Raw genomic sequence first — 15,753 nt, forward strand, 5'->3', positions numbered from 1 at the left:
CTTGGTGCTGGTCTCTATGTGGCAAGTACTGCCACTTACAGTATTAAACAATTTTGTCATTAATTGGTGTCATTAATGACATCACAAACCTGATATAAAATTTACATGTTCATATTGAAAATATTGACGGATGTTTCATTTCAGCTAAACATACTTGAACATTCAGAATATGATACTTTGAATTTCTGCTGTGATGAATTTACTATTATGTGACTTTTAATTTAAGGGTTGCCTTATTGTTACCCTTACGGTTAGATGAATATAATTCAGGCTATGATCGTTTTTATGTTTTATTATAATAAAATAATCAATAAACATTGTGTGGAACATCATTCAAATCTGTCAAAATTTGGCGATAAAAGAAAAAAAAAACAGGTGTGGAGTTAGAAAAGTTGTTCCTTTAGTACCTTAGAAGTCATTTTCAAAAGTTCATTTTTGACCTTGACATGTCTGTGACCTTGAAATTACATTAAAATAACCCTTGGATACTACAGTAGCAAAATATTTTTGCAGTTGATCCACAAATATAGATTGGCAAACATGTCAAGTATAACACACTTAGCCATCGTATGCCACTTTTCCTAGATATATATTATTCTATATAATATATATATATATATTTAATATTATCATCAGTTTTATTTACAAAATACTAAAGGGCGTTGAAAAACATATTTAAACCAATTTAGATGTTTATATGAAAATAAAACGAGTGAACAGCGTTATAGTTTATCTGTAAATGCACTCATTTGACCTTTGACCCCATTATACTGTAATGAGGAACCCTATAAGGCGACAGCCCCTTTTAAATTTCATGTTTGATCCTAAGGAACACTTTTATGATAATATCCGAGCATTAACAAAAAATGCCATCAGAAGTCACATTTTCCTCAGATATTGGCAGACTATAAAGTAACAAGAGTATATATCGCTCACCAGAGTTGATCTGGCCTACTGACCTTTTTTTTACCCCACTCGAGCCAGTTTCGAATTTAACCTAGAGATCATTAAGACAAACATTCTGACCAAGATTCATAAAGATTGAGTCACAACTGTCGCCTTTAGAGTGTTCACAAACTTTGCCTTTGAGTTGACCATGTGACCTGGTTTTTTACCCTAAATGACCCAGATTAAAACTTGACCTAGACATCAAGACAAACAACCTGTCCATATTTCATGAAGATTGGGTCACAACTGTGGTCTCTAGAGTGTTCACAAGCTTTTCCTTTGATTTGCCTGGGTGACCTAGTTTCTGACCCCACTGACCCAGATTCAAACTTGACCTATAGATAATCAAGACAAACATTCTGACTAATTCTAATGAGTTTCAAACTTGAACTGTGGTCTCTAGAGTGTTGACAAGATTTTCCTTTTATCTGGCCTAGTGACCTAGTTTTTGATCCTACATGACCCAGTTTCAGATCTGACCTAGAAATCATTAAGACAAACATTCTGACCCAGTTTCAAAAAGATTGAGTCAAAACTGTGGCCTCTAAAGTATTCACAAACGTTTCCTTTGATTTGACAGGGTGACCTAGTTTTTGACCCCACATGACCCAGATTCGAACTTGACCTAGAAATCATTAAGACAAATATTCTGACCAAGTTTCATAAAGATTGGGTCACAAATGTGGTGCTTAGAGTGTTCACAAGCTTTTCCTTTGATCTGGACTACTGACCTAGTTTTTGACCAAACATGACCCTGCTTCGAACTTGACCTAGAGATCATCAAGACTAACATTCTGACCAAGTTTCATAAAGATTGGGTCACAAATGTGGCCTCTAGTGTTCACAAGCTTTTCCTTTGATCTGGCCAACTGACCTAGTTTTTGACCCCACATGACCCAGTTTCGAACTTGATCTAGAGATCATCAAGACAAACATTCTGACCAAGTTTCATAAAGATTGGGTCACAAATGTGACCTCTAGAGTGTTCATAAGCTTTTCCTTTGATCTGGCCTACTGACCTAGTTTTTGACCCAACATGACCCAGTTTCGAACTTGGCCTAGAAATCATCAACACAAACATCCTGACCAAGTTTCATAAAGATTGGGTCACAAATGTGGCCCCTAGAGTGTAGCCAGGCAAATGTTAACGGACGACGCACTGACACAAGACGGACAATGACTGGTCACAACAGCTCACCCTGAGCACTTTGTGCTCTGGTGAGCTAAAATGGGGGGATAATTTCTAAAATATTGGTGCAAGACTTATGGCCCTTGTGTCATATGAAGTGTGTGATGATGTGGAATTAAATTTTAATTCTGAATCAAATCCTTTATGTAATAACTGGGTAGTGAAGTAGTGAAAACGCATAAAAGTTAACTGAAAATTCTAAGTAAAATGGGGGCATAATTCATGAAGAGTTGGTGCCAGCGTTATGGACCTTGTGTCATATGATGTGGAACAATTATTTTAAGTTTGAATCTAATCTACCGTATAACGGGTATTTTTCACCTGCTGCTAATTTTTACTATTTTTTTTTACGACCAAATCAGATTCGTAAATATTGACCTCGTATAAATTCGCTGCGTAAAGACAAGCAAACAGTTTTCGATCTGCATAAATGGTGCCTTGATATAAATTTGTTAAATGCCGTACCATGGTACTTTAAATAGGGTGTTATACTTATGTCGATTATACAAGAAAAGACAATGAAAAACAAGACAGCCATGAAGGCCCTGTATCGCTCACCTGACCTATCGACCTAAAGATCATCGAGTTGATCTGGCCTACTGACCTTTTTTTTACCCCACTCGAGCCAGTTTCGAATTTAACCTAGAGATCATTAAGACAAACATTCTGACCAAGATTCATAAAGATTGAGTCACAACTGTCGCCTTTAGAGTGTTCACAAACTTTGCCTTTGAGTTGACCATGTGACCTGGTTTTTTACCCTAAATGACCCAGATTAAAACTTGACCTAGACATCAAGACAAACAACCTGTCCATATTTCATGAAGATTGGGTCACAACTGTGGTCTCTAGAGTGTTCACAAGCTTTTCCTTTGATTTGCCTGGGTGACCTAGTTTCTGACCCCACTGACCCAGATTCAAACTTGACCTATAGATAATCAAGACAAACATTCTGACTAATTCTAATGAGTTTCAAACTTGAACTGTGGTCTCTAGAGTGTTGACAAGATTTTCCTTTTATCTGGCCTAGTGACCTAGTTTTTGATCCTACATGACCCAGTTTCAGATCTGACCTAGAAATCATTAAGACAAACATTCTGACCCAGTTTCAAAAAGATTGAGTCAAAACTGTGGCCTCTAAAGTATTCACAACGTTTACCTTTGATTTGACAGGGTGACCTAGTTTTTGACCCCACATGACCCAGATTCGAACTTGACCTAGAAATCATTAAGACAAATATTCTGACCAAGTTTCATAAAGATTGGGTCACAAATGTGGTGCTTAGAGTGTTCACAAGCTTTTCCTTTGATCTGGACTACTGACCTAGTTTTTGACCAAACATGACCCTGCTTCGAACTTGACCTAGAGATCATCAAGACTAACATTCTGACCAAGTTTCATAAAGATTGGGTCACAAATGTGGCCTCTAGTGTTCACAAGCTTTTCCTTTGATCTGGCCAACTGACCTAGTTTTTGACCCCACATGACCCAGTTTCGAACTTGACCTAGAGATCATCAAGACAAACATTCTGACCAAGTTTCATAAAGATTGGGTCACAAATGTGACCTCTAGAGTGTTCATAAGCTTTTCCTTTGATCTGGCCTACTGACCTAGTTTTTGACCCAACATGACCCAGTTTCGAACTTGGCCTAGAAATCATCAACACAAACATCCTGACCAAGTTTCATAAAGATTGGGTCACAAATGTGGCCCCTAGAGTGTAGCCAGGCAAATGTTAACGGACGACGCACTGACACAAGACGGACAATGACTGGTCACAACAGCTCACCCTGAGCACTTTGTGCTCTGGTGAGCTAAAATGGGGGGATAATTTCTAAAATATTGGTGCAAGAGTTATGGCCCTTGTGTCATATGAAGTGTGTGATGATGTGGAATTAAATTTTAATTCTGAATCAAATCCTTTATGTAATAACAGGGTAGTGAAGTAGTGAAAACGCATAAAAGTTAACTGAAAATTCTAAGTAAAATGGGGGCATAATTCATGAAGAGTTGGTGCCAGCGTTATGGACCTTGTGTCATATGATGTGGAACAATTATTTTAAGTTTGAATCTAATCTACCGTATAACGGGTATTTTTCACCTGCTGCTAATTTTTACTATTTTTTTTTACGACCAAATCAGATTCGTAAATATTGACCTCGTATAAATTCGCTGCGTAAAGACGAGCAAACAGTTTTCGATCTGCATAAATGGTGCCTCGATATAAATTTGTTAAATGCCGTACCATGGTACTTTAAATAGGGTGTTATACTTATGTCGATTATACAAGAAAAGACAATGAAAAACAAGACAGCCATGAAGGCCCTGTATCGCTCACCTGACCTATCGACCTAAAGATCATCGAGATTAATATTCTGACTGAGTTTCATTAAGATATGGTCATGTGGTCTCTAAAGTGTTAAATAGCTTTTCCTTTGATTTGACCTGATGACTTTGTTTCTGACCTCACATGACCCAGATTTATACTTGACCTAAAGATCATCAAGATTACCATTCTGACCTAGTTTCATTAAGATATGGTCATAAATGTGGCCTCTACAGTGTTAAATAGCTTTTCCTTTGATTTGACCTGGTGACCTAGTTTTCGATCCTACATGACCCAGATTCAAACTGAATCTTGAGACCATCAAGATTAACATTCTGACCAAGATTCATGAAGATACAGTCATAAATGTGGTCTCTAACAAGCTTTTCCTTTGATTTGACCTGGTGACCTAGTTTTTGAAACCAGATGATCCAATATCGAACTCATCCAAGATTTTATAGAGGGTAACATTCTGACCAAGTTTCATTAAGATTGGGACAAAATTGTGACCTCTAGAGTGTTAACAAGCTTTTCCTTTGATTTGACCTGGTGACCCAGTTCTTGATCCCAGATGACCCAATATCGAACTAGTCCAAGATTTTATTGAGGATAACATTCTGACCAAGTTTCATTAAGATCGAGCCAAAATTGTGACCTCTGGAGTGCTAAAAGTCAAATTGTTGAAGACGGACACAGGGTGATCACAATAGCTCACCTTGCTCAGGTGAGCTAAGAAACTAGGAAGTTTGGACTAATAAAAATGCCTCTCGAACTTGATATTTTCCAAATTTATACATTTATTTATTTATAACAAACAGGACTACAAATTTTGGTTTCACATCTCATTTACATCGAAATAAAAACATGAGGTATGGAATCAAAATTTGCATATCTGTTGGAATCACAGTTACTGCAAAACCAAGTGTTAAGACCCTATTAGTCGCCTCTTACGATCATGCAAGGGTAATGCAGTGGTTCAAATTCTTAATTTTCGCACGTTTTACAAACCATAAATTACCAAGACTGACACGTATCTTTGATGTTTTTCACGTATAACAAGTTTGATAAGGTACTGTAGTTTCTGAAAAGGTGTTGACAACATTAAAGACCTTTTAAAAACTTGTTTGTCATAACAATGACTCTTGTGACTAAATATCATAAACATGTGCTGGTTACCTAGCATTTTGATTGTTTTATTTTTATGCTGTAAATATTTAATGAGCTAATTTTTTACTAGATCTTGTGATTTTGTAAATATTAAAATCGTATAAAATAAAATCTCATGTTTTTACCCCAAATCCCTAAACTTTTAAAAGTGCACCAAAACTTTAACCTGAAATTCTAAGTTTTAAGGGGAGTGGGGATTATTCATAAACTAGAAATGTGTCCATGGGACACAGATGCCCCCACTACATGACAAAGGACACAAATTTTTCCTAGGTCAGGGGCCATAACTTCTACAATACTGAATTAATCCGGACAAGAAACCCCAGGTGCACAACTGCAAATGCTGACCAACATTCCCGTAAACTTTGGTGACTCTAGGTCAAATAATTTTGGAACTACACGCGACAAAACATTAAAATGACCAATTTTTAACTAAGTCAGGGGCCATAACTCCTACACCACTGAATGAATCCGGACGCGAAACCCCAGGTGCACAACTACACATGCTGACCAACAATCCTGTAAAGTTTTATGACTCTACGTCAAATACTTTTGGAGCTAGGGGCGACACAACACTAAAATCACCAATTTTTACAAAGTCAGGGGCCATAACTCCTACATGACTGAATGAATCCGGACGCGAAACCCCAGGTGCACAACTACACATGCTGACCAACATTCCTGTAAAGTTTTATGACTCTACGTCAAATACTTTTGGAGCTAGGCAACATTCTCGGACGGACGGAAAGACGGACGGACAAGGGCAAATCTATATGCCCCCCCTTTAAAGTGGGGGCATAAAAATAAGTCTGAATCAAATCCATCAAGTAATTACAGAGATATAGAGAAAGCATCAAAACTTTAACCATGTTGCGGACACGGAAGGACGTCCACGCCAGGCCGAGTAGGATAGCTCTCCAATACTTCGTATAGTCGAGCTAAAAATAGCCATAAACTCACATTAGATTTTAAGGTAGTTCTCTCTAATTAAACACAAATAACTTTCAAGCATTTCATTTTAATTTATTGTGCCTTGTAAACAGCAAATATTCAATTGAAACTGACCTGGAAAATGACAACATTTTATATTTCACCTTAACATGCACACATACTTGTAAGGAACATTAATAAATAACGACAAAGATAAAGGTTGTACCAAAGTAACGAAGTTCATTTACCAAGTAACAAAATTACAACAGAGAGTACAATGAAATTCTACACAGCAGATTAAACGGTACTTGAAAGAATATACTAACATTTAGAATGTACTAAAAACTAGCCATCTGGAGATAAAAGGAAAACAGACTGGTATCTTTTACATAAATTTAAACTAGCTTCAGACTGTAGTCAACTTCTTTAAGTCATGAATTGTAATCTTCCATATACAGTAGAATAGGTTCAATCAAAATTAAGAGATTTTCCACATATACCCTGATACACAAATGCAAAACATTTTCACATAAATGACAATACAAGATGAAGGTAGATTGTCAGTCTTCATTCAATGTGAACTATCATTTTCTCTCTGAGGGATTTGTACATCACATTTAGTATTACAAAAACAGGATGTTGGACATTTGTCCCCCTGGAACTTTGCTCTGCAATGAAACAAGAGCTGTCCGTAAGACAGCCAATGCCAGACTTTTCTAACTGTTGTCCTAGAAGCAGGAATATTACCCAAATGTTAAAATAACTGTAGATTCAATCCAGTATCAGCATTAGTTTTGAAGATACTTGTAGTAACTTGCACGCAAAACTTTATTTTTAACTGCAATTACCAGTCAGACTTTCAGTGATTTGATTATGAAAAACAATGTTTCAAGGGCCATAATTCCGAAGTGCCTGGGCCGATTTGGCTAGTTATTGAACTTGGCTGAGGACTTATGGTCAAAACAATTTGTTCAAGTTTGGTGAAGATCGGATGAGAACTGTTCAACTAAGAACATGGACAAGATTTGTGACAGACACACAGACAGACGTAAATCAAAATGTCTCCCACACCAAGGTGTGGTGGGAGACATAATTAACGCAGGTTGCTTATACATAACATTGTAAATTGCCTCACAGTAAGGAGCAGTTGGTAAGCTTTGCAACAGCAACAAAAATTTTGTTTCCGAAACCAAAATATCATATCAGGTAGTTTTACAGTATGCACTATACATTATTTGATATTACTGTCAATTTGCAGTGCCAATTTTGTGAAATTTTTGTCTGAATGAAGCATGCTTAAACATAATCTTGACCCTAGGATGGTGCAATTTCTGCAGGTCCTCCTGATAAGTTGAACATTCAACCAGTATTTCACATATATCCTTGAGGAGTTAAGAGGATATGTACAGACACAATATCCAAGGCTCAAATGTCCGACTTTCAGCTGTGACCTTGACCTGCATATCAACTTGACCAGATGAACATATCACTTCATGGATTTCCTCCAAGAGGATTAAATCAGACTATGAACTATCACTCAGTCTCTCAGACAGTGGACACTGACCATATAGCAGAAAAATGAGGAAAATATTCAGATCTGACTAGTGTATCTGGCTGGAAATGTATAGGAACATATTTCACATATAAATATTCAATTTTCTTCCTGTATAAATGAGGGATTTTACACTTACAAGGATATAACTACATCTGCTAAAAGTGAGTATCTGATACATAAACATCTCATCAAGCAAATTACAAGAAAGCTGATATGTACATTAAACTTAAAGCAAGAGAGCCATAATGGCCCTAAATTGCTCACCAAAGTTTCACAGGTTGCTTTAAGTTTTGGTTGAGGATCCTGTGAAATCATTTTGAAAAGTCATCAATATATCATCAGACAAGGTATTATTGGACAAGGTAGTACACATCATGTTGGTGGCAGTTATGATGTTTGCAGAAACTGGTCATGTGTTTTTAGAAGTTTTTCCCCTGCCTATTTACAACATACATCAAAATCAGTAACAAAAATGTTATACAAGTCACACAAAAAATCATATATGCATAACTAATCAAGGGTCTGATTTGGGTTTTACGGCACATCAACACGGTATAGGTCATATGGCGCCAACCAGGACTAAAAATTTTGGTTTCACATTTCATTTACATCAAAATAAACACATTGGGTTTGAAATAAAGAAATCTATACCTATTGGAATCAAAGAGGAACAGCAAAACTAGTTGTTCAGACCCTATGATTTACCTCTTACAATCATGCAAAGCCAAATGTTGTCATCCCAGTTGCAAATAATAAAGCTCTAATGAAATATTTATACACATCTTTAAATGAAACTAAGTAGTAAATTTTCAAACAGGTTTATAATAATTGAGCCGCGCCATGAGAAAACCAACATAGTGGGTTTGCGACCAGCATGGATCCAGACCAGCCTTCGCATCCGCGCAGTCTGGTCAGGATCCATGCTGTTCGCTAAAGGTTTCTTTAATTGCAATAGGCTTTGCAAGCGAACAGCATGGATCCTGACCAGGCTGGTCTGGATCCATGCTGGTCGCAAACCCACTATGTTGGTTTTCTCATGGCACGGCTCATATTTTATTTTGGAAACCTGTGAACAGTGTGAAGCTGTTTAAGTAAAATCATGACGCACGACCATGGACGATGAATGCTCTATCATCAGCCTATACAAACAGTTCAGATGAGGTACAAAATAACTGTAGGGACTGGGTGGTGTTAATGTGTAAGATTAGCCTGAAGGAATTTAATAGATTCTGTTTGTATGTTTCGGTTTACAGTATTTCAGTTCAATAATGGCAGGCAGTTAACCTAACCAGTGTTCCAGGATTTTGTAACAGTACAAACCTGTTCTCTGCCAACTTTCCCACATGTATGAACCAGATGTATAGGACAACAAAAATGTCTTTTATCAACTCTTCACGGAGAACTCGTGACTGTGACCCGTAGATTTGCGCACTCCCTATTGAGCTAAGAGGGTGGGTTAGGATCACTCAAGTAACCCCAGTGTAAACTTTCAAAATCAAACCAGTGGTTTCTTGGGAAACGGACGGCCTAGTTTTGAAGGAATCGGAGATGAGACCACCCAAGGACCTTTCCTAAGAAATTTGGCTGAAACTGCTTTATGATTTACAAGACATTCTTCAAAGAAATTGGGATGATGGATGAATATGAGACATGCAACAATCCTAAGTAACAGGTTACTTAGAGATAAGCAAGGAGAAAACTGCTCAACACTTACACTTGACAGGCAGACCATGAATAAAAAATGAGCTAAAAATGTGCACATTATCTGGTTCCAGGTGTAACCTATTCCTGTAGTTAATAATACATGAAGAAACTACAGCTATCATTATAGGCAATAAATAACCCCCAGATGCTACTATGATACAGTGTAAGTAAAATGAAGTGACCATGGACTTTCCAAATGTGTCCTTGGTCTTGGGTGTAGTGACCTAGGTTGTACATGCTGCAGATTGTCTTGATGTGGTTAGCAATGGCTGCTAGATTTTTGATGAAGAAAATCCTTGCAGTGGTTAGATATGGACAGGACACAAATAAAACCTATTTAGTCTTTGACCTCCAAGTGTAACACTCACATGTGAGCTAATGATCTGGGTTGTGCATCCTTCATGTCAACAGGATGAGATTAGAAATGATGCTTATTTTATTAAATTCATTCTAGATGGTAAGAAGATATGGAGTGAATTTCAGCTATTTGATCTCCAAGCGTGATCTTGACATTGGACTGAGTGAAGAAATGTATCCAGCTTTACAAAATCTTCCAAACAGTTTAAAAGATATGAAGCAGACACGCAGTTCAACTATCTGACATTTGACCTCCAAGTGTGACATTGAATGAGGACCTTGTAATCTAGGTAGTGCACTGTGCACGTCGTCTAGGTAAGGTAAATAACTGAAGTTTAATTATGAAAATTGTCCAAGCTGTTCAGACAAACTATATATGACCTTTAACCTTCATATGTGACCATGACCTGCAGCCCAGTGACCTCGTTTGTGCGATATGGACATCGTAAGGATGAGATTAACCACCGATGGTAGTTCTATGAAATCTTTAAAGCTGCATACACAATATGAAGCTGACCCAATGTTTAACTATCTAACCACTGGATCTGTGTGCAATGGATGTCATCTAGATGAGGTTAACAAATGAATATAGTTTTACCAAAATTTTCCCAACTGTGAAGATATGGAGTGGACATGATGGACAGACTGATATGCGTGACTCCAATATAGCCGTTATATATATCTAGTATCTTCGGGTATTATAACAAAATATATAGAATGTAGACACAAATTATCACAATCTGGAAAAAAAAAATGTTAAAAAATTCATAAACCCAGATTTACCTTGAAGTTAATATAAATACTTACAGAATGTAAGAATCTGATAAAAATTTGTTAATGTATAGTATATAAATATCAGCAAAAACATAGGTACAGAACAATATATATAATGAAGTTTTAAAGATTACTATACAAGATTTGAAAATAAATATTTACTTTTAACACAGTCAGCATCAACACAGTTACAGACAGAAGATGTGTTCTAGCTTTAACTCAATGTTTAGCTTCTTACCTTGACATAATCTGTTATGAATAGTTAACAAAACAAAAATTCTGTTTCTCTCTAAACCGGTTTAAAAATGGTTTCAGCTGAAATTAATAAACTGTCCTCTTCAACAGTATTCTAAGAAAGTTCCAAATTCATTATACAAAATGTCTTGCTTAATAACTAGATGGAAACTGCTACAATCAGAGAGGATGAATGTAAAACTAGAATTACCTACTGGAAGATATATCATTATTTCCTGGATGTCAAACTAGGGCTGACTTTGTATTAACAAAAAAAGGAAAGAAAATTCCTTAAAATACTGACTGATTCTTTAAACACTTCCTTGAAAATATTCACTCTCATCAAGTAGAAACTAAAGTCAATAAACACAACAGAAACATCCATACAGTTCTCTATAACATATGATGCAAATATCTATTTTCAGAATACAATTATAAACTTATGTAAATACCTTGAACACTTGTATAACAAAATGATATATTTAACATGTTTAAATTTATTCTCGAAACTTGTTATATGTATGATGCACTGAACACTAGAAAAAATTATGAAACACAAAATTTCATCTCCCAACTATTTTGGGCACCTTTCAATCTTAAATGTTCCTTAAGAACTGTTCTATCCCAAAACTATTGATATCTTGGCCTTAGTTGCATATTCAATATTATTCACCCTTTCAATGGAAATATTAAAAAAAAAAACAAAAAAACTCAGTTTACATTTGTTCAAATTACATGCACAGAAACACATGTGGCAGCATGTATGTTAAATTATCTTTGTAATAAATAGGTGGAATTTAAACAAATAGAGGTACGCGACTTTGGCCGAAATCACTACCCTTTTATGCAAAAATATTAAATTCCAAAAAAAGAAAGAAGGCAAAATAACTGCATCCATCAATACCTGTAAATGACAAACTAACTAATGACAAATTTCATCCATCATGTACGATGTAGTGCCTTTATATAGCATATAAGCTAACAAATCTACCCCTCCCACAAAACATTTATAGGGTCAAAATTGGCAAGAAAACAAAATATTGAAAATGTCTGACCCCTTCTGTCTGAGTTTATGACAATCTTTCCTTTTTACTGTGACAATAAATATACATATATGTATAAATTACAGAAAATGTAACACAAGGAACCTGGTTGAAAATCTTAAATAATTGTTCATACAGAATGCTAAAGACAAAATTCAAGTACTACTTACTTAATTCACTTTTTCAAGAATCAGTTTTCTTGAAACAATCTCTTGAAATCTTGGACTGAACAACCACAAACTGATTTTATTCCATTATTTACTGTTTTTTTTTAATGTCTAAGTTTTATAGGACTTAAACTCCGTCACTTTTCAAGATCTGTGTTAACCCTAGTTTTGATTATAACATAACATGCACTATTTTCTAAGATTTCGGGCAGAAAATGAAGGCTGAAATTTATCATTTATAGCTAAATAATGATGCAGTTAAATATCCTGTAAACTGTTTCTTTCTGGAGTTTCATTTTTTTACATTTATGGGTACTCATTTCATCAAAAATCCTTGAGTTCATCAATATATATAATAAATAAATATATAAGTAATTCAAATAAAACTGCTACACTGAGCCAGTATGTGTGTCTATATACTATATATGTTATTTCCATCGCTATGAAGAGACAGTTTTAGCCCTCTCTGCCTTCAGTCTTTCTGTAATGCTAGATGTGTAATGTTTAAGTCGTTTTTCCATCTCCTGAAAATAAATAAAATACATCTTTAGGTCCTATACACAAGCATATAGGAACTAAACTTGTTTCTAGGTGTTTCTCCCAAAACTGCATGAAGACAAGTCTGCAAAAACACACAAGGAATTATCTGAATACATCAGTGTTGCATGGCATAGCTTCACTAAACATTATAGGGGTTGGATGGAAAGCTATCCCTAGTGACCTTGACTTGATATCCCTAAACTTAAAAGCTGTGTACAAGGGGTTGTAGTAAAGACAAGAGGGCCATGATTGCTAATGATGTAGGTGGGGCCTTGAAGGAATTTGTCTCTGTTTTAACAAATCTATGACAGACATCCAACAATTCTAAGAGTTCACCATGATCATGAATCAGGTAAGCTAAAGTCAAACAGATGTAGGCCAAATTTTGTCTGCCACATCAGTTGTTGGGAAAACAATATACTTGCTTTTCTTTCATCTTTGTTCACTACTTTTATGTTAATTGTTCAACTGAGAGTTCTAAAATCCTCATATCAACTTGCATAGGTACAACCTCTAAAACTTCAACACAGAATATCTAAAAAAAAAAAAATAGTATGTGATAAAATGAAACACAAACCTCTACCATTGCAGTCTTGTTATACTCCAGTCTGTGTTCATAAATGCACTGAGCCAATCGGCTGTACAGTTTCTCCAGTCTTGGTATGTTATAGTCCTCGGTCAATAAAACAGTCAGGTCTAGGAGCCTGACAAGTCGTTCATGATCTATGACTAGTGGTTCCATCATTTCATTTAAAACTTCAACAGCCCTCTCCTGGGCCCGGGTCTGTGTGCGAGATCTTGTCACATGGAAAACAGGTGATGATGGTTTAATAGGAGATGATGGTTTAACAGGTGATGACGCTGAAATAAAAAGATTTAAAATGTTTTTCAGCACTAAATTCTGTACTACATGCCCTGATCTATTAAACTAAAATTTTAACCAAGAAACTCAAATTTTCTAAGTATAAAATGGGTCATAATTCTGCCAAAATGCAGGTCTAGAGTTATGGTTCTTGGCCTACATCACCTAATGATGATAAACAAGTGTGGAAAGTTTCAAAGCTGTAGCTCTTATATCTTTTTAGAAAAGGTGGACCTAAACAAAAATTTTAACCAACGTCGAAGGTCAAGTGACGACAATACCTCATTTAAAAAATCAGACAAGCTAAAATGTACCTTCTTTTTGTGGAGATCTTTCATGATGATTGCCCTGTTCATTTTGTTCTGATGTACCCTGTGGAGAAATAAAACCTTGGAAATAAAACCATTAACACTGGAGCAAGAACAGAAAATATTTCCTACTGTTCAACGTTTCTTTAATTACTAATAAACTGATAACTCTAAATATATGGAAGTTACTTCTTGAAAGGACTTAAAGAAAATGGTCAATTTTTGTGAAACAATTAACACAAGTTAACACCAAATATACCTTACCCCCAGCAATTTGCTGGCACCCACTGTGGCAATTGCAATTGCCAATGGATACACCGCAATGGGAGCCATAAATCCAATCATGGGTCTTCACGTCTTAGCCAGCTCAACCAATGTGTCCACCTTAGAGTTTATAACAACACCTGAATCAGAGATTAACTTACCTGAGTTTTGTTTACTGTGACTTGTTCACTATTATCTGATGAAGTTGTCAGTTTACCAACACTGTCATTTGAATCTCCATTGTCGGAACTACCTAGTCCACTGTCTACAAAACCATTGATGGGCAACAATGATTTCACCCTACTTTTATCAATTGATGAAGGCACTTTCTGAGAAGAGCTTTGATTTAAGGATTCCTCCTCATTGTCTAATGTTTTAGAAAGGTTATTTTGGTTTGGTGCTTTCTCTGGTGAATTGAAAATGTTTCTAGGTGATTTATGCTCCGTTTCATGTACTGTTAAGTTCTGGTTATCCTGAGACCTTGAGGCTCGGCTACCGGAGGAATGTCGCTGGGTCATGTGACCAGAATCTGAACGAGGTGACCAAGATCTACTTGGAGATTCATCTTGAGATCGAGTGCCTTGGTTAGGTGACATTTGACTTTCTGACCTTGGGGATCTTTGACTAGGGGACTTTGCACAATCTTTAGGTGACTTCATATGAACATCTACACTTAAACATTCATTCATTGAATCTCTTCGAGGTGACTTAGCGCCAGCAGATTTATCTGCTGAATTACGTCTTGGTGAGTTCTTAGTTTCACGCCTTGGTGAGACATGCACTGTTCCGTCAGTGGCCTCCTCTACTTCTGCTTCCATATCTTCCTGATTCTCATTATCGTCCTCATTTATACTTTCATCATTAACATCTTCAACATCATCTTCGTCATCATCTTGAATTTCTTTGAAGTCTTCTTCATCACTTTCAATTCTTTTTCTCTTATATCTTCTCTTTCTCGATCTGTAACTTCTGCGACCCCAAATATCTTTCTTAACAGGCTTTTTAGTGGAAGATGATTTTGAGCTCGAGTCATTTTTATTCCCTGAGCTTGAACACTGAGATGATTTTAAACCTGAACTGCTTTTGGATGTTTGAGTATTCTTTTTCAGTTGTCCCTGAGGTGTTGAATTGTTCTCTTTCTCCTTTGATGGAGACATCTTGAGACGTTTTAAGGCCCTAGCAGATCGTTCTACATCTTCTAGAGAAGGGCCATCAGTAGCTTCAGCCCCTTGCAATCGTCGACTTGTTCTAACATTTGGGTCCTTTGGAGTGTTGTCGGTGGAGGTAGATCTTTTTGTCACGGCAAGAGGATGCATTGGCCCGACATTCAGTGGTTTTGTGTGGTAAAATGAGGGAGCAGTCTGTGTACCTTCCTCTCCTGTA

General features: G+C 36.3%; 2 protein-coding genes across 2 annotated transcripts in view; both read right to left on the reverse strand.

Moving 5' to 3' along the window:
- Positions 1-15,753, reverse strand: part of LOC123524418 (trifunctional enzyme subunit beta, mitochondrial-like) — a 150,832-nt gene that overhangs the window by 27,675 nt on the left and 107,404 nt on the right. The window lies entirely within an intron of this gene.
- The window catches only part of LOC123525693 (ATPase family AAA domain-containing protein 2-like), a 67,143-nt gene continuing 58,030 nt past the window's right edge, over positions 6,641-15,753 (reverse strand). The window contains exons 23-26 of the mRNA XM_053538876.1: positions 14,532-15,748; positions 14,113-14,170; positions 13,514-13,797; positions 6,641-12,920 (exon numbers count right to left, since the gene is read on the reverse strand). Coding sequence (XP_053394851.1) covers positions 12,837-12,920; positions 13,514-13,797; positions 14,113-14,170; positions 14,532-15,748 — 1,643 coding nt within the window. The 3' untranslated portion in view covers positions 6,641-12,836. The remainder of the gene's footprint in view (positions 12,921-13,513; positions 13,798-14,112; positions 14,171-14,531; positions 15,749-15,753) is intronic.

The sequence above is a fragment of the Mercenaria mercenaria genome, chromosome 3 (assembly GCF_021730395.1).
Source record: "Mercenaria mercenaria strain notata chromosome 3, MADL_Memer_1, whole genome shotgun sequence".
NCBI lineage: Eukaryota > Metazoa > Mollusca > Bivalvia > Venerida > Veneridae > Mercenaria > Mercenaria mercenaria.